Source organism: Seriola dumerili, unplaced genomic scaffold (genome assembly GCF_002260705.1).
Source record: "Seriola dumerili isolate Sdu_G_001 unplaced genomic scaffold, Sdu_1.0 BDQW01000052.1, whole genome shotgun sequence".
NCBI lineage: Eukaryota > Metazoa > Chordata > Actinopteri > Carangiformes > Carangidae > Seriola > Seriola dumerili.
The window spans coordinates 14,069,054-14,091,856 of NW_019174307.1; the positions used below are offsets into that span (position 1 = coordinate 14,069,054).

At 42.2% G+C, this 22,803-nt stretch overlaps 1 protein-coding gene across 1 annotated transcript; it reads left to right on the forward strand.

Annotated features, from left to right (window-relative positions):
* The first annotated feature begins 648 nt into the window (after positions 1-648).
* Positions 649-22,441, forward strand: fstl1 (follistatin like 1). Its single transcript, XM_022741117.1, has 11 exons — positions 649-819; positions 965-1,021; positions 13,780-13,881; positions 14,129-14,258; positions 16,022-16,054; positions 16,467-16,597; positions 17,156-17,274; positions 17,705-17,817; positions 18,570-18,680; positions 18,796-18,890; positions 20,909-22,441. Exons 1-11 carry the CDS (start codon positions 817-819, stop codon positions 20,948-20,950), a joined length of 936 nt encoding a protein of 311 aa, XP_022596838.1. The 5' UTR covers positions 649-816; the 3' UTR covers positions 20,951-22,441.
* Positions 22,442-22,803: the final 362 nt, after the last annotated feature.

The following is a 22,803-nucleotide window of genomic DNA, read 5'->3' on the forward strand; positions in this document are numbered from 1 at the left end:
TTAAACACAATTTCTGAATGAACCAAGTTGATAAAAGTATTGTGGAAGGAGAACTAGATCTAATGTGAATTTTTGTTGTCTCTTTTTCCCCTGGAAATTTAATGACACACCATGTCAACTAGTTATATAAATAGAAAACGAAAAACTTTCACTGTACACATAATAATTTTATTTAAGAATGTAAATCTATCAGCTCAATTTGAAGGTCTTCTGCCCCCTAGTGCCCAAACATCAACATAATACAGCTTTAACTAGCTGGTTAAACCAAGTTGACCAGTGGTGTCTGTAAACATTTTAATGATGATGATGGCAATAATAATAACAAGGCCTACTGATATATGCTGTGAGTCCAACAGTAGAAATATATCTCATTTATAAGATCAGGCTGGATGAAATATGGTAGTGACCCGAGCACACACACAGTGCTAGTGAACATAATCCAGGTAGTAATAAGGTTTCTGCATTTGGAAAAAAAAAACTTAGTAATATATAGACATAATTTCTTAGGAGACTGTGGCTACACACACACTTTCCTCGTTTCCTCCCCTCCTCCTCTACTCTTCTGTAAACGTCCTCGAAGGACTCCAGACATTTTCATTGGCCGCGGCGGTGAGAGAGGAAAAGAGGGAGGAGGAGAAGAAGAAGGAGGAGGAGGAGGAGGAGGAGAGGCTGACGGACTGGCAAGAATTCCTCAGCGCTCCTCAAATTTCTTGAAATCACGGACCTCCAGCTCGACTCCGTCCCGACAAACATCCAGACCAGCTCCCACCCTGCCGAGCAGATTTTCCTCGAGCGGAGCAGCTTTTTCACAAAAAAATGGTAACGTAAAACACGGAAAGTAGGATTTCTCCCACAAGTTTTTCTCAACCTCCTTACGGAACTGCTGTGGAAACGGATGGTTGGTGCTCTTCCTTTCTTTACTAAACATTACTTTCTCTCCCTCTCTCTTTTTCTTTACGTCCAGATGTTGCGAAGTGTGGCTGTGCTCCTTCTGCTGTCCGCGGCTCTCTACAACGCTGAGGTAAGTTTGGCTCAGACGGGTTTTTTTAAAAATTGTTTTTTTATTCCTACTCTGTAACTTCACATCATGTGGGGTTTAACATCGGCACCAAATGTTACCTCACAGTTGTATCGTTTCTTCTGGAGCCACATTAACACACGGCAGCTTTGTTCACAAAGCTAAGCCAGCTACACATCTGGAGTCGGTCAGTCTGTTATCCGACACAACACGGTGCTGTGGTGAGAACGAGCCGTTTCCATCAGGACTGTTCTCAGTCTAGAGCTTGTTATGGCATTTATCTTCCTAAAGAACCAATTGTGCCATTATTGTTGAGACTCTGCCCAATTATGAGCTTCATTATGGAGACAATGAAGCTCACAGTTTATTTACATTTTCCTGTGGGGACATTATCCTCATTCCTAAAAATCATGGCACATATGACACACCGGATTGTGTGTGTGTGCGTGTGTGTGTGTGTGTGCGCGCGTGCTTGCGTGTGTGCGTGCGTGTGTGTTGTTGACTGTGAACTGAAACAAACACTAACATTTTGCATCCTGCTGGACCACACACACACACACACACACACTCACACACACACACACACACACACACACACACATATATATACCCCTCCTAATCTCAGTTTTTTTTGTGGAGTTGTGAAGTTAACAGCACGGCAAAAGCTGCCACAAGAGTACAAGAGTGACACAGGAGTGACAGACAGCTGCAAAAAGAAAAGAAGGGAGGGGGCTGTTTGTGTTCATCTCACAAACCCTGCTCGCCTTGGGGTTTGATGGCCCTCATCATCAATATTGTTGCTTTGCCCTCGGTGCAAAACACTCCGCCAACTGGCAGCTGCTCTAATGGCGTACAAACACCATGTTTGGGTGGTCAGCCAGAGAACATGTGTGTTTGTCTGTGTACTCAGGGGTTGCGAGTGTGCTCAAGGGTTGGGAGAATACTCACCTTATGGGTCTCACACTGCCGTGCTAAGTAGTCCAGCCTCTGAGTAAACACTGAGATAATGTGCTGTTAGTTTATCTGGTCTCACACAGTGATGACCAACTCAAACCCCCCCCCCAAAAAAAACCCAGCGAATAAATCAAGTTTCAGCACAAGAATAGTTCAACATGTTGAGAACCTTGTATTTGGGACATATATGAGAAGATTGATACCACTCTCATAAGCGTATGGTAAATACAGTTAGCTTAGCTTAGCATAAAGCCTGGAAACAGCAGTTTCACATTCACCGTACAGTCATGAGAGTGGTGTCAATTGCCTCATGTAGCCCCTGGTTAGAAAGGGATTACGTGTATTTCCCCAAATGTGAAACTATTCCTTTAAGAGGCAGAAATGCACATAAACACAGCAGGTGGTGTTTGATGATCTGAACCTCACCGGACACAGCTGTTGAACACCTGGCTTTGTGTTGACTCCTCTGTTGACCTGCACAACAGTTACAGGCTGAGGAAATAAACAGGGAACTGACTTCCTTTCATTTTTTCCAGATTAGCTGTAATTAGAGGAGAGATTTTTTTCAAACAAACACTCATCGCCACGGCAGCCTTGTCTGTCTTTACAGCTTCATGCAGACGGCCATTAGCGTCTCAACTGCCACAACATCACTCACAGCCTGACGAGCAGGCCCTTCCCAGCTGACCTTCCACTGCTTGTTCCTACCTTTGCTGGCTGGTAAAATGTGCTATTGTGTGCGTCTTTATTGGATTCATGGCCATGATGTGTGAGGCATGGCGTGGTGAAGACAGAGCACGCAGCTGAGTCTGTTGAGTGTACCCATGAAGTTAATGGGAAGGTATTAGAAAGGCATCTATTCTCCGAAGGTAATTACCCCGATAATATATGGCCTGTTGACTGGCCGTGGGAAGGGCCTGAACTGGCATACCAGCGTTCTGTCTAAAGGAGGTCAACAAGTTGGAGCAAAACCCTTGCAGGAGTGTATCCGATGAGGCTCCAGGGTGCGTGTTTATGTTATGTGTAGGTGATGGGACGTGTTAAAATGACTGCATACGCAACATAAAAGAAGCTGCTGAAAACGGGATTCTTTGTGCGAGACTTGATGTTTTTATTTTCTGGTACGAGTGTAGGCTATTAAAATCTGGACGCTAACTTCTGATTTATTATGAAGGAGAATGTCTGTGTGCCTCCTGAGGTGAGAAATTGCAGCGTTTGAAGATAAGCAGCTCAGAGATGTAGTGTGGCGGGGGGGTGGGGGGGGGTTGGGGTTGCTGAGGTCGAGGCTCCATGTGGAAAACTCTTGTGTTCACGCGTGCAAGCAGGAGATGAGATATGCATCTTGTGAATAAAATGTTGATGTTTTACTCAAACACACCGGGAGCTTGATATGCAAAGGAGGTCGAGATGCAGGCACAGTGAAAGTCATAAGAGTTTGCAGCCTCAGGGGACATGTGCACACACACTTGCATATAAACAGAGAGAAGAGTGTTTATTTCTGTGTTTTATGGCATGCAATGTTTATTGTGCGATCCTGCATCATCTGCGGTGACAGGGTGGAATGACACTGTGGTTGCTTCAGCTATCGACAGGCGTCAAGAGGAGGGCCACCAGGGCAACCAGGCAAGCTCTCCTCTCTGCTAAGACAGTACAAGAGTTGAAAGGATAAAGCGGATGATGGTGATGATTCCCTTGTTGAAATTTTGGATCTGTAGCAGGCTCTTATGGAGCCACAGCCACTCAGGCGGCCCAACCTTATTGCCATGTTGATGCCTGTTCTCTTTCATTCAAGGTGGGCTAAAAATATCTGCCCAGGTGGAGGGAACATGAGCATGAGGGGACGCTGTGTCCTCTGTCTGTATCAGCCTGCTCTAATTACTGTGGCTCAACATCCAGTCATGGATCCTGCGCACGCATTGTAGAGGGTGGTGTGATAGAGTGATGTAAAACAGAGAGGAGATGGAGCCACAGTCGTGCAATTACAGCAGGGGAGACTGGGGTTTAGGTAAGACTTGGCTGTGTAGTGAGGGGGGGGGGGGGGGGGGGGGGGGGGGGGGGGGGGGGGGGGGGGGCTGTGTTTCATGTCCCTGCAGTGTGTTTTCTTCACTCTTGGCTTGGCTTGAAAGGAGTCCTCATTTAGCTTACCAGCTGTACTGGTATCTTATCATTAACGGCACTCTGCACTCGAAGGCACTACACATAAATTAACTACACACACACACACACACACACACAGAAAATGACAAAGAGCCGTACTAGAGTCTACTCAAAGGGTTTGTGAGTAAGATAACATGCCAACATGCACACTAGTAGTTAGGGAGTCAAAACCTATAGGTAGCCTGGCTTAGATGAGTTCACTCAGGAAACCAAAGAGGACACCTGCTGAATGCAGGTTATAAAGGTCGACAATTTCCCCATTGTTTTCCTCTTTTCTGCTCCCTGTCAGAGGCAATAAATCAACAGATAGGTAACTTTACTTTACTTCACAGTGACCCAAACATGTCACTGAGTTTTCTGATAAAGTAAACTGACAAGGAAACGTTATACCACCCATTTACTTCCACTAGAGATCATCCTTTGTCCAGCCGCCTGCGGAGGGGAGGATGCACCTGGAGATGAGGTCCCGCAATGGAAATGCAGTTTGCTTGGTGTAAAAGGGATCAATGTGAGCTGAGCGATCAACTGGCAACAACTGAGCTCTCCGATGATCATTATAAAATCCTTCTAATGTATAACAGAATGACTTTACTGCGACTACAGCTATAAAGTGGCTCATTTACAATGTTTTAAGTGTTTTATACAACACATTTTATTTTCTTGTGCCGTCTCTGTGTTGTATTATTCAACCACCAATGCAGGCAACAGATTTGTTTCACAGAAATAAAACAACTAGGTGACACTGTTTCAATTTGTGAGTGGTTCAGTATTGTGGCCTGTCCATTCAGTCTCTCTTTTTTAGAGCTGAAACAATTAGTTAATTGGCCAATTGATAGAAATATAATCCGCATCTATTTTGCTTTTCACACAGAAACGCCAAACATGTCCTTGTTTCAGCCTCTGTGTTTTTAGGATTTGCTGCTTTTGCTTGTCCTATGTGACGCTAAACTGAATGGAGAGCCTGTGCATTCCCTATGACTTGACATGGGATAGTACAGGTCATCAGCTTTTGTGTAAAAGAGTTCAACAGAGGTCAGGCCACGCATTTGGAAAAACGTGTTAAACACAAGTCCCCAGGGAAACATTAGTCTGTTTAATTTGATCATCACGCTGAGTGAAACAGCCACTCCCATCAAACTATTTCATAGTTTGAGCAGATAGATGAATTCAGGGCCTTTGGGAGCGGTTACAAAACAATCTAAGCTCAAAGGTCCACTTACTAGCTTTTCTGAACTTTCAGCCACACATTACGGTCTTCATTTAGCAAACGGATCATGTCATTTATACTACGTGACTGTGATTATCCTAGATATCAAGGATCAACAGTTACATCGATGAGGTCCATGAATTAATGTGATTAGTTCTTTATAGGCACAATAGACACTGAATTAGGAATTAATCAATAAATCTTTTTGTTTTTAAAGGTCAAAAATAGTGAAAAATAGAAGAAGTTATACATTGCTTTGTTTTATCTGAGAAACAAATATGTTCAGTTTAGTGTCATGTATGACAAAGAAAATCAAGAAGTGCTTGAATTGAAAGGAAAAATCGATTATCAAAATAGTTGGTCGTTCATTAATTGACTAATCCTACCAGCTGAATCCTGAATTATTTCAAACAGTTTCTCTAGGACCTGTGAGGACAAATAAGATACTGTGGTTTCTAGTCAGAGCTCATTAGACCTGGTCTGTGTCCCAGATGAAGGTGTGTGGGTGTCTCATCACAGCACCCTGTCTGAGAGGATACACGTAGTGGAAACGTGCATGTTCGCAGTTCAACAGACTTTCAGTGACTGCACGTCCTAATCACATCCTGCAGTCTGTAAGTTGGCCTTTTCCTTCTACAAACATGCTCTTAGCCATTAGCCCCAATACTGGCCTCAAAGAGGGAAAAGAGAAGAGGGCAGGGAATATACTCATTCCCCTGGCCTGAGCCTAGCATGGGCCCCCCGCCCCCCCCCCTCCCTCTCTCCTCCCTCCCTCCCTTCCTCCCTCCCTCTCTGGCAGTGGAAAAATGCCCAGAACAGATCAGGGGTGGGAGACAGGGGAGGGAAAAAAAGTGACCAAGTGAGCAGAGAGAGAGAGAAAGAGAGAGTTAGCAAAGGAATTTTTTTTTCTTTTTTGGGGGGGGGGCAATGACAAGGTTATTGGGTCAAGAAGGACAGAGAGAGAGAGAGAGAGAGAGAGAGAGAGAAATTTAAGTTGTACGAGGTGACAAAATGTGTACTTTATACAGGAAAGGATGACAAGACATGAATGTAGAACAGAGGACGTGATGGATGGAGGTGGAACAAATCTCCCATGGGATTGATGTGTGCTAGGTGACAGGGGACAGTTTTGTCCCAGCCGTGTCACCACAGGGTGAACAGGGTAGGGGAGGCTGGGGGGTGGTGCTGTGTTCGTAGCATTTTGTGTTCTCTGGTGACGTTTTAACTGCTAGCAGATGTGGCTCTGCTCAGTCCATGACTTGTTTCCTGCTTTTCTTTAGTCTCTCTTTTTCTTTCTCTCCCTCTCTCTTACCTTCTCTGTGTTTTCCTCTCTCACTTTCTCTCTCTTCCTTCCATCCTTTCTTTCTGTCTTTTTCCAAACCTTTTCCCATCTGTCTGTCCTTCTTTTGTTTCTTCTCCTCGTCGTCTCTTTCAGGGTGTAGTTGCTATATTTCAGCTCTTGAACGACGAGGCTGGTGGGTGTAAAATAAGAGGCTGCAGACTCGGGGTGACATCATCCCGTCCGTTGGTGCATTCCTTTCACACTGAATAAGAAACAGGGAGAAGAATAACAGGCAGATCAGTGTAAACTGGTGATTACCCAGGGTCCTTTGTTTCTGCAGGTTTAATCTCAGACTTGGCCCCCCCAGAGAGTGTTTGAGACCACCCGTAGAGCTTTTACAAAGCGCTCATAACTTTATAACACACTCAGATTAGTCTTACTCTGGCCTTATTACTCCAAGGACATCCTGCCAGTTCCACTATCAACTCGCTGTCATATAAATCCATGCAACACTAACCAGGCATTTCATCTCAGAGGAAGCATGTCAGTAGATTGTGTCATTTTGGGGGCTGAATGTGTGTTTCTCAGTGGAGTGCTTTACTGTATGTCTGATCTCGAGAGGCTTTCGAGTACAGAGGAAATGAGACTGAACCTGATTTGGTATGTATGAAGATACAGTCAAACAGAAGGAAGAAAAGGCTAGAGAGTTTGAGAATGGAGGGATGTGAATTATTGAGGGCAAACGCTACAGCTTTCTGTAATGACTCAAAATCAGAGTCGACGACGGCCTGTGATGTTTCTCCCCTGTGCGATGGATTTAGCCACAAGCTCACATTAATTCCGTAAAGGAGGAAACTGGATTATAGTTAAGTTATAGTGTGTGGAGTAAGAGTGGTTCTCATTCTTCTTGGGCTGTGTTCCACTTCTGTTCTGGTAAGGGTCGTGGTCAGAGAGAAAAAAAGAGAAGCGAGAGGGAGGCGAAGGAGATGAGCTGTTCAGTTTGTGTTCTCCTCGCCCTCTTCGCTCCTGGCACGAGTCCACATCTCATGATGCTGAGGAGTGTTGGACAATCTAGAGTTGGAGCAACAACACGGCGGAAAAACGGGAATTGCTTGTGGAGGGGGAGAACAGGGGCACCTCTCTGACCTAGATACTGAGGAGATTTTGGCTCAAGACGAGCTCTGTTGGACCCCAGCTGAGGCACAACATGGCTGAGGAATGTTCCCCCCAAACCCCCACCTTCTCATTCTCCTGATTCTGTCTCGTCTACGTCCCTTGCTTTCACTTCTCGTTTAGATTATTTCACCTTGCTGTCATTAAAAACATGCTTGTAAAACTCCGGGTTGCACCTTGAGGTTGTGAGGGTGAAGTTGCCGTGCTGTGCGTGCATTTGTGTGTCCATCTGTCAGCCTGAGTGTCTTCTGTAGAGTCACTGTAGGTAAGAAAAACAGTCTCTGTGTCATTCTGCCTTTGGTGACATGATGTTTCACACAAATCTAAATATGTTGAGACATGTATGTAAAGATAAATATCCCTCTTGTGTCTGTAAAGTAGATATCTGGCTACATCCAGCATCTTAGCTTAGCATACATACTGGAAACGGGAAAACAGTTAGCCTGGCTTTGTCTAAAGCAGGGGGTTTCCACTAGTGGTTCGCGGCCCCCTGGTGGCACATGGAGGTATTGCAGGTAGTCCCTGCCCATACAGTCAACAATGTAGTTTCACTGTGGGGATCACAATTTTTTAAACACATTTTGATATATTCATTATTGTTTGTAAATAATCAGATTGATGCAAATGTATGAAATTTAGAAAAAGCCAAGGTGACTTTCAGGATTAAAACTGTGCCCATCCGTTCTGTCCTTGGCAGCCTGTGCTTTACTAATGGAATGTGCCCCTAACGTCACATGCCCGTGCATAACGTACAGATTCGCACCCGAAAATATCTGATACTGACCGGCATCTAAAAAGAGTTGCTACTTGATTTTGCCAATGAAAAAGCATTTTTGCATGTTACAGAGAAAGTTGTCTAGACACTCTGTCTCACAGGTAACAAGAAAAACCTAACCTCAAACCCTTTCCCACACCCCACAACCGTGGTCAGGTTGCATCTCAGTCAGAGTGGTGTTATAAAACAATTTCTTCGCCAAGAGCAGTGATTTCCTAACACATTTAACTCTTTGCATTTTGCACAGACAAAATGTCAAACTATCCCTTTAATACTTAATATATACATAGTATCCCAGCAGTTGTAAAGGCGATCCAATGTTGAGTATTATGGTTCAGTTTCAAGTTGATTATAAATGCAAAATATCTAAATGGAGACGGATTGATGCTTTCAAGTCGCAGCTGGGAGCTTTGACGCCTGCCTCGTCTTGGCTGCTTCATCTGTTCATGTCAGCATCATTGTTATAACTCCCTAATGAGTTCTGAAATATAATTTCTTTGATGAATAACTATGAGTTTTTGCGGGGTTAGCTGCCAAATTAAGTTTTTCAACTCTCATAATCATTTGTGTTTTTTGTTTTTCTCAAGTCAACAGTCATTATTTGGCAGTATCTTTCCAGTCATAACAGATTAAAACACAATTAACTGCTTTCATTCAAATTGTCATTGTTTTATTCAGATTTATTGTCTTTTTGCTGTGACAAATCTGAGAGAGATGCAGCTTTGAGAATAGAATTCAGATCCTTTTTTTCTTGGGTGGCACAAATTGTAAATGTATACGAGCGACTAGAATGAATGGAAACATCATTACTTCCATCTCCCTACACCCTCCTGGGATATGTTATAATATTTCAACTTGTCAAATATCACAATATTTTATTCATGAAAACACACACCATACTTACTGTACCTTAGGGGGAAGAAAAAAATATGTTTGTATCTTCTACAGCGAGGTGCAAGACATATCTAATAAACCCCACACAACAAACTATAAATACTGACTTTATGAAACTTCTCACATTCATTGAGAGACACATTGTGTCAGAGAGATGTTGATGCAACACACCCTGAAACACCTTTCACTTTTTTCTAATGCAGCAAAATACAGCAACACCGGAAAGTACAGCCTCTACAATGCACAGCACAATGCTGAATCAACACCTCTCTAACACGGACTAAAGAAAAGCTCAATATGAAAAGGATTTGCTGCAGGGTTCTTGTATTGGATTGCATGAAATGACGCTCGTTATGCCAGAGAAGCTCATCAAGCTGATTAAAATGATCGTGATGGCTACAGAAATTCATATTGCTTTATAACTCATTAACAGAAAGGTTAAATTCAGTGTTTCAATGCACTTAAGCGACTTCCAATCAATGTTTTCTATGCTAATGATGGGCAGAATGCATTGTGGGAATGGCTATAAAGTGACACGCACAGCAAAGAGAAGCATCGATTGGTCTGCTAGATCAATGGAGCGTCTCCAAGATGGACTCACACACACAAACACACATGCACAGGACACAAAACATGCACATGTAAGCAGACAGGCTCCATTACGCATACTGTTTTGCAAGTGTGTGTGTGTGTGAGTGAGTAAGGGCACAGAGATGTCGAAAGACATTCAGATAGGCGTTCTAATGTGTTTTTTATTATGTGTTACTGTAGTGTGTGTGTGTGTGTGTGTGTGTGTTCTTCAGCCTTACTGCTGTAAGACTGTGTATGTCCTCATCAGCAGTGGAAAATTAAAGACACTTTTTACTTTTTTACTTCTTTTTCTTTTTAACCGAAGCAATAATACGTTCCCGTTTAATTCTACTCTGCCTCAGCACAGAGCCATTCAACATGTGGCAGGGGAGAAAGTGACTTCAGCGCACACACACACACACACACACACACACACACACACACACACCCCTTCTCTCCTCTCGTATCTTCGCCATCTACCTGTTTCTCACTTACAGTAATAATCAGTCTTTCTTCAAGGCTTCCTCCTCTTATTCTGCCTCCTCACTGCTCATCTCGACTTCCACCTAGCTCTGCAAGGTTGGTCTCGGTTCACTGGCACATCTCTTGCAGCCGTAAAAGGGCATGGCCCTGGGAATAAGATGACAAGACAGAGAGAATTACGGCATAGCAGAAATGAAAGGACACCAGACTTGACGTTTGAGGCACCAGAGATAGAGAGAATAAATAAATCTTTAAATCTTTGAATAATTTTAAACTCCTGGCAAAAATTGATTGAAACTGAAAAAAATGGGGAGGGCAGGAGTCGAGGAAAATGAGCTGTGAAATGTGTATATATGCAATCAGTGCTTGGGGCAGCTTTTTCTATGAAAGTCCCTGTTTAATCTGTTAGGATTCACCAGTCACTTATCAGAACTCTGGCTTCAGTGATTGGTTTTAAATGGGAGGGGGAAAATGAGGCAGCATTTGTTGGCTGCAATGAGAAACTGATGCCATTTAAGTAGGACACCCACAGCGGGTGTGTTTGTTTTTGTTTGTGCTGAGTTTGCACATTTTTTTCCTCATGTCTGCACTGTTGGTGATTGATGATTAATGAGTGTGTTTACACGCACCACTTTTTCAGTAATGGCGAGGCTTCCGGACAGTTCTGGTTAGTTTCCGAAATGAGTCTTTATGCTAAACTAAGCTAGCCTGCTGCTGGCTCCAGCTTCCTGTTTAGCATACAGATCTGAGAATAGTATTGATTTTGTCATCTAAGTCTCACAAAGAAAGCCTCTCAAAATGTCAAACAGATCCTTTAAGCTTACATTTTATTGCTTTTTGTTCTCATCTTACACCGTTGAAAAGTCAAACCCAGCAGAGTGAGGTACAGATACACATGATGGAAAACCTGGATGATGTTACATTCACATGAATAACAAGTTTCCTCTGTATTGCACATACACACCGTGTTCTGAATTATGATTATGAATTAAAAACCATATAAATATTCTCAGTGATGGTGCATGTAATGGTGCATGTCTGCCCACTCACGCTCATAGTAACAATGAAGGCTCCAGGCTAAACACAGACATGATTTATGGCCACATAAGGTGGATGGGCTACTGCTGCAATATTTAGCTTCATGTCTCTGCCTTCTTGAGGGTTGGTTGGGTGACATCACATCCATTGTCCATTGTTTTTTTACAGTTTTGGATTGTATTGCTGTGTCAGTCATAAAATCTGAACAACACATTCTGCTGTGATCTCATTATGGGACTTGGTTCTTTGGTTCGCCTAAGTTGATTGGCACATCTGTGATCTTGCCACAACAGGAGCCTGTACATGCTCTCACCATAGCAACAATCCACTTGAATCAGAAGAAGAAAAAAAAGGGAGGGGGGGGGTGGGTGGGCTTGTGCCTCTGTATTCATTAGCTAAATGTCAGGGATCCTCTGCTGGTTCTAGTCAAAGAGAGATGGACAGACAGATCTCTTAAATTATCCCAGATTCATGTAAGGAACCCATCCATTATTCATGTTCTCATTGGAGGTTTCTACAGGTTTCAGCCGGCCTCTAGTCCATGTGTGTCTAACAAACTGAATTGTCCAACATGCCCAAGGCCATAGGGATTGCTTTGAAGATTTTCGATGACCTCAACTTTGCAAGTGTGTGCGTGTGTGTCTTTAACTCATGCATAGAAATGAACTGAAACCTACCATCCCTCTCCTCTCACCAGTTTGAAGTTAAAGCTGCTACACTGCGATGCTTGCATATGAGTGCCCACCCCTCCCCCACCCCCTACTACCAATACATCTTGTTATACTCTATCATTAGTGAGCTTATAAGAGTCCAGTCACGAGTCACGAGCATCCACCTTCGTTTTAACCTACATACCAGACCCGGCGCTCGCAAACACACACACACACACACACACACACACACACACACACACACACACACACACACGGGCAGAAGCCCGGAAGCCAACTCACGTGCAGTCGTACACAGAAGGCCAACTTTCTGTCTCGCGCTTACAGGAAACAGTGACTTAGGGAGGAGGAGGGGAGTCTGGAGAAACAGGGAGGAGAAAAAATTTCACAGAGCATGGGAATGGACCCAAAGGAAAACACAGCTCAGACTCCAGATGTGGAAACACCCTGTACACACACGCAAGCTCAAATACACACAAACAAACCCACACATATACAAAGACACACAGATAGGAAAAGGAGGAGGCAATGAGGGTCATAAAACAGCTCTTGGTGCTCCGCTTGGCGTCTGGTGATTGGTTGGTTTGCAGCTCTAGTGGACTCATTTTTTTGGCAGGTCCACTGTTGATCATCCACAACAAACAAAGGAAAGATAAAGAAGCACAGGCATAGAAATGTAAACAAGAGAAAATGAGACCGATTAAATGAAGTGAAAAAAAAAAAGTCAGAGAGAAACACAAGAGACACTGAAAGAAAGGAATGAGGATTTTTAAGATGTAAGATGCAATTTAGAAAGGTCCTGTTATACACAGAGAATACTGTTTTTATCCTTCAAGTTTTTCAATCTACTGCATTGTCTTGTTGAAATGAAAAGACATCGGCTCCACTATTTCAATTCTTTTCAAAGTGGAGTATGGTCAGCTGTCACTTCTGAAGCTGAGGCCAGTCGTCGTTGACATGGCAACTACTGGCAAACATAAATGAGTCTCCAGAGACCTCAATAGAAGTGCAGACACTATAACATGAACCAGGTATTAAAGAGCAGGGATAAGGCTATAGCTAGGAAGGCTTTAGAGAGCACGATCTTCTAGATTAGTTGTTGTAATTATGGATGTGTTTGGATTTTAAAAGAAAGTGTCAGATACACTCAGTGGTAGAGATAGACAATCCCACTGACTAAGAAACTGCAGTCATATTTTTTGGAGAGTACTTGAATTCTCCCTCTTCTATTTGTGTAAGGGTGAAATATGCAAAAATTGCGAGTGTCATCATCTATCACCACAAAATTAAGGCCATTTAAATGGATCCTGTTGCTTGTGGAAATTCATGGTGTAGCGCCACCTGCAGGGATGAAGGTTAGATAAAAATTTATTGGTGTCTTTCAAAAAAAAAAAAGGAAGGGGGCGGGATAAAAGCAACATTTTGCACCATCTGAACGCACCATCAGAGTGCGTTCAAATGGGCCTGTTATTAGTGCAACAGTGCCGCCCTGTGTGTGAAATCAGGGAACCCAACTGCATTTCTAAAGCAGCAACAATGTGTATTATTTTCTTTCAGGAGCTGCAGAGCAAGAGCAAAGTGTGCGCCAATGTGTTCTGTGGGGCCGGCAGAGAGTGTGCCGTCACTGAGAAGGGGGAGCCCAGCTGTCTGTGTATAGAGGTGAGTACGAGGTGCATGGCCCTGCAGCTCAGCAGTGACCATAGTGAACCTGCTGGGGAACTTTGTCTGCCTCATTCACTCGGTAATCCTACCTTGACTTTAGCTGAGTTATTTGACCATATGAGAAGGGCGGCATAGGTTATAGGGGACGATAAGGATAAAAGAAAATTAAAAACACTTTTGAGATTGAATTTTCCTCTATTTTCACTCCATTCTCCCCCAACTCTCTTTTTCTCCCTCTGTCCAGAGCTGTAAGCCCCACAAGAGGTCAGTGTGTGGCAGCAACGGTAAGACCTACAGGAATCACTGTGAGCTCCACAGAGATGCCTGTCTGACTGGCTTGAAGATCCAGGTGGCCCATGATGGACACTGCAAGGGTACCAGCATCAGCACACAGCACCACAACACAAGATAAAACTTGTTAACAAAACTCTCCCAACACAATGTCCACTAGTGTCACTTTTAAACTTTGCGAAGATTAAACGCTTTGTTATCTTATATGTAGGTAATAAAATGATAAGATGTTGTTTCCAAGGTCACTTTTACAATCCCAGTAAATTACACCTTCAAGTGTGGTTAAGATCATAATAATGTTATCATTGATAATTGAAAAGATGCTCTTATCAAGGGCAATGAAGTGGTCTGATAGAAATGGGTACTTTGCCTAGAAGAGGTGCCAAATCTGAACAGTGTGCAAGACTAGCAGGCCTCCTCTAGAAAGTATACACCCACAATTTCACATGGATATTTTAAAAATGGCACGGTGTATGCTGTTCATTTTATCCACCTTTGGCAGGAGGAGGCCCTGTTCTGTCTTGTTATGTCTTCTATAGTCTGATTCTGAGTCGTTACTGAAATTGTGCGATTCAGTGTGACAGCCATACAAAGACACAACTGACAACTGGTTGGCTTATGTGGGTGTTGCTAATTAAGGACAGAGCAATCTAAGTTTTTCTCTTCTGATACCTCAGCCCAGGGTATGTGCCGAAACTGAGCACTGACCAATTACCAACGTTCTCTTTTTTTCCAAATTCAAAATACTGCATAGAAAACTATTATTAACTATTATTAGTAAAAAATACGGTCTCTAGACCTGCTCTATCTGTCATGATTTGGTGCTATATAAATCAAATTGACTTGACTTTAATTCAATGGAATCATTTTTAGGTAAGGTAGCATGAAACTAGAAACTAGAAACTGAGTTGTGGGCCTGCAATGAATGAAATTAATGTTTCTGGCAGTGGAAGTAATGAATCTTTTAATGTCATTGACCAGGAAACTATATTTACAGTAGATTGATCATAGGTCAATAAGGTCAGTAGTGACATCAATACCAAAGTATCAGATCAGTGCATACCTATTCCTAAGCGTTTTGTTATGGGGTGTCAGTTGTCAAGTGCAGGATGGAAGATATTTTAGTCTACCTTTGTTATTGCTTGGTTATTTCAGCAATTGCCAAATATGGACAGCAAAGCTCTCAAGTGTGAGTATTATCCCAGTATCTTTCTAATTTCGACTCTCTACTGGCCCTGAGCCATAACACAATCATTATAAGAATTACACTGAGAATCTCAAATTCACGCTAAACTCTGATTTGTAAAAGGTGTGAGGTAGAGAGACAAAGAGCCAGTTTAGCTCCCCCTTTGAGTAGGATGGCATTTGGCACACCTAAGAAATGCTGCAAGTGCTGATAACTGTGTATAGTAAATTGAAGTGATATCTGAACTAGACCATATTCATGGAACTGATATGTGAGGTGACTGGGTTGATAGGCGGCTATATAAGGACACTCACATGTCACTGCACTGAACCAATCTGCCATTACATTCATACTCCTGGCCTCGACTTATCTATTAATACATCTACTATTAATCTCTTATCTCGACTGAACTTTAATTGCTCATACTCGGCGATGTTGCAGTCTTTGTGTCCCCGCTGGCCTGAACACTGATCAGAACTGCGGCAGAAAAGGTAGTCAAGGAGAATAGTTATCTCACACTGTCATCTTTACAGACCTTTGGCCAAGTGTGCCGACACAGCTGAGTTTAGCTCCATTAATCTGAATCAAGTCAACACTGTTCAATTGATTTGGGCCAAATGTTGTAATCTTTCCCTCTTTTTTTTTTAAAATCACCTTTAGAGAAGAAAACAGAGCAGGCAGCTGCCAGCCCAGGTGAGTTTGTGTGTGTGTGTGTGTGTGTGTGTGCACATGTGCATGCATATATGACATGTATATATGAAACTATATTCTGAGGACTTAAAATGTTTACAGATAAGATAAGAAAAAGAAATAAGATAAGAAAAAACTCCAAATGATCAAATTGTTCATTTTAAGCAGGTAAATTCAGGGTTATTTTTGGATTTAAGTTGTGGCTCACAGATGGGTTAAATCTAGTTCTTGGGTATAAAGATTTGGCACTGCAACGACTATAATTTATGATGTAATGGAAAGAACGCAATCAACATAGTAATAATGACGTATGCACAGAAGGACAGGGGTCAGTGCTGAAATACCTTGCAAGATAGATTTCCATTGGATTATTCATTAATTCTGTTGACCTATGGAAATGTTCCCACCCCCGAAGTGGTATGCTATGCTGCTGACCGTAATGAGCTGAGGAGCCGTGTGATCCAGTGGCTGCAGACTGAGGTCGTCCCGGATGGCTGGTTTGTCAAAGGATCCAACTTCTCTGACATCCTGCTCAAATACTTCAAGGTGGGCTGCTTTCCTCTGTTGGGGTGCAGAAACACACAATGGACCCTGGTCTTAATTAGTGCACACCATTGCCCCTGCACCATTCTTTTTTACCAAATACCCCGATTTATTTATCCATATGGGCCTTCATATAAAGATGAAAAATGACTATATGAATTGAATTTTTCACATAGTCCTACACCTATTTCTGCTCCAGCCAGATTTTAGAATATTACAAAACCAATACAGGCTGTAATAAGAGCCGGTACTTGAGGTGTTCATGCCAAATTGAAATCACTTAACATCAGGGATACAGGGGCGATTGTCATGGCAACTGGTGTGCTCTTACAAATGTTTGTGGAAGTCACTGCAAATTTACTGGCAACCTGGACTGACCTGCCTGCCTATAAGAAACAGAAATATTTGCAGTGCACACATGCTTATGACACAAACTGATAAAAAAAAAAAAATACTGTGACCCCCCCGATTATATGTTTGCATGAGGCAGTCTAAAAGTTCATACTCGACCGTACATAAACGTTAACTGTACCCCTCCCATGTCTGTCCATGTTTCTGCAGTCTTATGACAATGGTGACTCTCAGCTGGACTCCTCAGAGCTCCTCAAGTTCATCCAGCACAATGACTCGGTTGTGGAGTTGCAGTCCTACGCAGACCAGGAGAGCAACAAGCTGCTCAGGTTGGTGTGTTTGTTTGTGGGTTTGCATGCTTATGTGAGAGTTCACGAGCACAGGATGAAGAAAAAACTGCTATTGTTTGCCTTTTTTTGTCAGTATTTCACTTCCCCTCAAACTATGTGAACATTCTATTCGGTGGTTGTGTTTGTACATACAGACCCTTATCTGTGTCCTGCAGTGCTATTTTAAGGTACACAGTGTAAGTCACTGAACCCTATCTGGGCCAGTGCAAACTTTACTGAAGGCCTCCTTTGGGAAGCCAACGTAGGCATAAACACCTGTTCTCTGTAAAATGGAGCACTCTAAATGAAAGATCATTTCTAGAGTGTGCTTATTTATTTCTGTAATGTTTTGTTCTCACTATACGAAGCAGCTGATATTTATTCTGTCTTTGCGTGTGTGTGTGTGCGTGTGTGTTTGTGTGCTTCCCAGGAGCCTGTGTGTTGATGCCCTCATTGAGCTCTCTGATGAGAATGCTGACTGGAAACTGAGCTTTGATGAGTTCCTCAACTGCCTGAAACCTGGCTTCAATCCACCAGAGAAGAGTGAGCTTAAATGGATATTTTGCATACTTTTTCATAATGCAACATAAAGTCACACTTCAGTACATATAGTATATGGATGCACTGACATAAACCCAGTTGGGCAGTACTGGCATTCAGTGAACCGTCAGTATAAGCCTCAGTTTGTCTGAATAGTCTGAGACAGAGTCTCAGTTTTGTGGTCGTCACTTCAGTCTGTTCAGTCATCTGATGCCGACATATCTGTGATAAAGTTCACAGAATACAGGGGCATTGCTCCATCTCAGAGAAAACTGATATTCACCATGGAGCACTGCACCCTGGAGCTTTCACTAGACTCAAGGACACACACACACACGTGCACACAAACATTTGGCTGACCTACTGGGGATTTTTTTTGAAACTCTGGGTTCAGTGCATTTGCAGGGTTCCGTACTTTGTTTCACAGAAATCATGTTTTTCAAGTCTGGAGATTTGAAGAGAATGATAGTTATATTAAATGTTTTGGAAAAGTCCTGATTTTTTTTTTTTTAATGGTTTCTCCAACACATATGCTTAACAGGAGAGTTGGCAGATTTGTTGACTTTCCATTAGCAAGCCAATACTAGTCAACAAGCAAGGCATGTTACTTTAAAAGGAAGATACTGGATAAATGATGTGGCAGTTTGAAATGCTGTCTAGTCATGGAAACTGATATCAATAACACTGTTACTCTTATTATTCTACAGTCTGTTGTCTGTTATCTTGGTTGAGTAGTTTGTTTTGTGCTTCTGCAGAATGTGCCTTGGAGGATGAGACATATGAGGACGGAGCAGAGACCCAGGTGGAGTGTAATCGCTGTGTTTGTGCATGTGGCAACTGGGTCTGCACTGCGATGACCTGCACTGGTAAGATAAGATACTAGAGATCATCTTTATACCTCTTTATTTATATTTTAATCAACTCACACAGTAAGACAAATACCCCATGGCCATTTTTTGTCTTATTTTGTTTTCTGTCCAGACAAAATGGCGGCTGTGGATGAGTCAGCAGATGCTGGGGCAGAGATGACTGAGGAGGAGTGGAACCTCCGTGTGGCTGAGCTCAACAAGCACCAGGTCTGTCTTTGCAATCCAGAAATTAAAAAAAAACATATGTAATAAATCATATTAATATCAAAAATAAATCAGAAATGCTTCCGAGAATTTCCCTACAGATGACCTGGCCATAGTCACAGGCTCCATCACTGCCCACTGCTCATAGGATTCCACTTGGTTATAAGGTCCATAAAATATCACTGACAGGAGCCATGACCCATGTGTCCCCTTTTAGATTCCGGAAGGATATAACCTTGCTTTCTCGCAATGTGTTTCTGGACAAAGAGCATTTGAACCAAACTGCTCAACCATCACAATACAATTCACAGAGGAACTGCTAAGTGTACATTTTTATGTGACTGTTTACCACAGCTCAGTGAGCCAGAATATCACCAGCTTTATGGCTCCTGGCATGAAAAGTGAAACAACAAATCAAAAGCTGTGAACTAAAGAAGTGTTTTCTAAATTAATTCTATAAAACTATGAAATGGATATGCAATAGAATGGCGTTAAAAAAAAAGAGCCAAATGAGCAACAACATTTTCCTTTTTATTATACAGGGTTTTGTAGAAGGGTTTAATCAGGTTATACAGGTTATTCCTAAGAGCGAATATCAAGTAACCCACACAAATTGTACACATCAAAGTCTGTTTATGGGTCATGTGGAGTATTATTGCACGTATGAAAAATGTTATATGAAGCCTTTTCTGATGAATCGCCTCAAGTGATTTCATTTGTCTTTTGATGCTGAAGACTACAAATGAGAAAGATAAATCTGAGAGTGTGCAGTTAGGAAAAAGGGAGCTTACTAGACCTCTGTAGCTTCTCGTCTCTATTTAAGGTTAGCAGGATGTGTCCAGCGTAGCCTACATTAGCCGCTACTTGCATAACACACCTGAATCCATGACTGAACTGCTGGTGGTTGCACTGTGGATAATGTAGGAGTCAGGTTTTGACAGGGAAGAAGGATGCATTACATAAAAAATATATATATATCTGGTTCTGCTGCATTCATTTTGATATTTATTGTTATAGGAGCGCACTGTTAAATTAGCGAAGTATTATTAATTACGTAGCCTGTTATGAGGTAAAGCCATGATAGAAAGACAAAATGCCCAAAAAATGCCAAACAAAAGAAATGACCAAAACAGTAAAGAGGAGTACTTGAAATAAGCATTTTAGTAATTATGAGTCATTCACATAAATTCTACAAAATACTTTAAAAAATCTGAAATCTACCAGACTGATGGGCAGTGTTGAAATGAAAGGTGGATGGTACTGGAGACTAGTGCTTGAGCTGGGACAGTATAAATTTCTCTTTGTGATGCAGTGGAGGGACACGCAAGACAGTCACTGCAGTCCTAGAACCTCTCCAGACTGTCGGCACAATGCCGCAGTCTCTGCTTTCACACAATAGTTGTATAGTTTCTCCAGGCAAACAATAGCTATAGCAACAGCTAAAACAGGACAGTTGCTACAGCCTCTTCTGAAGGTCTGGAACCTCCCCAGACATAGAATAAAGATGTGCAACCTCTTTAAATGTTCAGTTCCATTCTAGAATCTCTGTAGACCAAGAATGGAGTTCTAGAACCAGAATGTAGCTCAAGAGCCGAGTTCTGAAACCTGTCCATAAAATCAAAATAATTCTAGAACACCTACATTCTGTGTGAGAAGTGTGTGTGTGTCTGTGTCTGTGTCTGTGCTTGCTTATATGTGTGTATGAGGGCATGAGGCTAACAAGGTAGCACAAGGGCGCTGGCTTGAGGCCATGGCTGAGTCAGCAAGGTCATGTACTCTGTCCTCCAGAAGGGCAGCTTATAATGCCACTGTAAACAATGCAGCTCTGTGGGTACAAGTTTAGTGTGATCAGGCTGGGGACCTTGCTTCAGAATACAGTGTTGCTTTTGATGGATAGCGCATTCAAATGATATGTGTAGCCATGCTTATGCAAACATGTACTCACATCATTGTTTATTCAGTATGTCAAATGACAAACTAGATCAAATTTCTCATGTTTTGTCATTTTTTTTTAAACACAGGAAACAGTCGAGAAGATGAAGGCCAGCACAAAGGAGGCCTAAATAAGGACACAATGAAGAAGAGGATGCACGCCATCACCCTTCTTCCATACTTGATTTCCCTTGTGGCCGTGTGTTGTTGTTAAACTGACTTTTTCATGTTTCTCTGCTATGTTAATTATTATACATTTTTTATATTGTTTAAGTGTTTGTGTTGATGTTTGTTAGATTCAGGGGCTATCAAAGAGTATTATAGGATTCCCTTGTGTTCAGTACTGTCATGTTTGATTGTATTACTGTGCCCCTACACTAGCCCTGGGGCTATTTTTACTACAATCCTTATATTTTTACAGTTATTCTTAAACAATGTGTCAAGTTGTCACTGTTTTGGAATGTGGAAGTCACTGTTTGAGAAGGTAGTGAGGTTAGGAATCTGGAAAATCCACCTGTTGAAAGGAGGGAGCTGCTGGAGTACGGAGAAAGCTGACCACTTGTCACCTGGTGCAGTATGTTTCTCAACACCCTCAAAGGTTTTATGGTCAGGGGGGTGGTTGAAGAAACTGGGATAAGAGGGTAAAGCTATTAGTGATTTTGAATTTGGTGCCATTTTAACTGCTACAGTAGGCCACTACTTGACCAATGCACTTCTCTTTCTTTCTCTGTAGCTTTCCTCGGCTTTAGTTTATCACAAGCCTGGAATTTGTTTGTATCTTAGTGCTAAAGTAATCATTCTTTCTGCAAAAGCGTTTGCTTCTATGTACAGTATGTTATTGGCTTGAGGTGGAACTCATCTTGTTCCCATGTTATGCTCGGGCAAGTCTCTCTGGCGCTTTTCGGGTTAAACATTTTTCTATATGTGTCGTACCTTTCTGAAACAAAAACATAGTGGTCCAGCTTTCAGGGTGAAGCAGCACAACTGCCCCCAGGTGAGACCTGATCTGAATATAGCATGGTGAAATCTGAAACCAAAGTCTTGATGATGTGTTTGAATGATGTACAAAATTCTCCAGGTAAAACATTACTCTGGACCCAGCAACAACACTATACCTGTGCTTTCAAAATCACTCTAACAGCAGGACTAGCCTCACTGTCAACTATAGTAGCTTAGACGCATCAATAACTGGGTGCATATAAAGCGCTTGTCTGTGTGTGTGTGTGTGTGTGTGTGTGTGTGTGTGTATGTGTGTGTGTGTGTGCATGATTGTGTGTGTGCTGTTAAAGTGTGATGCTGAGAGTAGTTTGGTTTGTTAAATGTGTTTATTTGTTAAAATCCTGTATCTAAATTGGGAGATTTGACAATAAAAATCAGTGCCTTAGACCTGCAAACAGTACCTTTGCCTGCACAAAGGCTATTATGCCACAAGGCATAGTGAGAATGAGTGCGCTTTGCTGAAGTTTAGCAGTAAACTAGTGCTTTGTGACTCTATTCCCTGATAAATGGCTGTGTGAAAGTTGCATTACTAGGTTTCAAGCTAAACCTTTATATTCCACTAAGAGTGCAGAGACTGTAAGGAACATGTATGTATGCCAATAAAGCCCATACACCACAACACAGCTTTCTCACTTTGTTTGTGTTAGTGATTTAGCTGGTCCAGGTTGGTCAAATCTCTCTCCATAAACTATTTAGTTGATTTATCAGTCACATGTTGTGTTATGAGTACATGTCATGGTTTGATTTCAATATCTCAATCAACACATTAGGTTCCTGGAAACGGTACAGTGCACACACTGTAATTTGCTCTACTCCTAAAGTAACATGAACAAAACAGAGCTGTCCAGTATTATGAATAGGTCTGAATACAGTGGGAGGAACCCAATTATCCTGTACCTCTTTCTCATTCTGTGCACATCGAAGTTAGCAGAGCAGAGCATTGCATAATGTAACAGAAGAGGGGAGTTGCATAATGCCATATGGA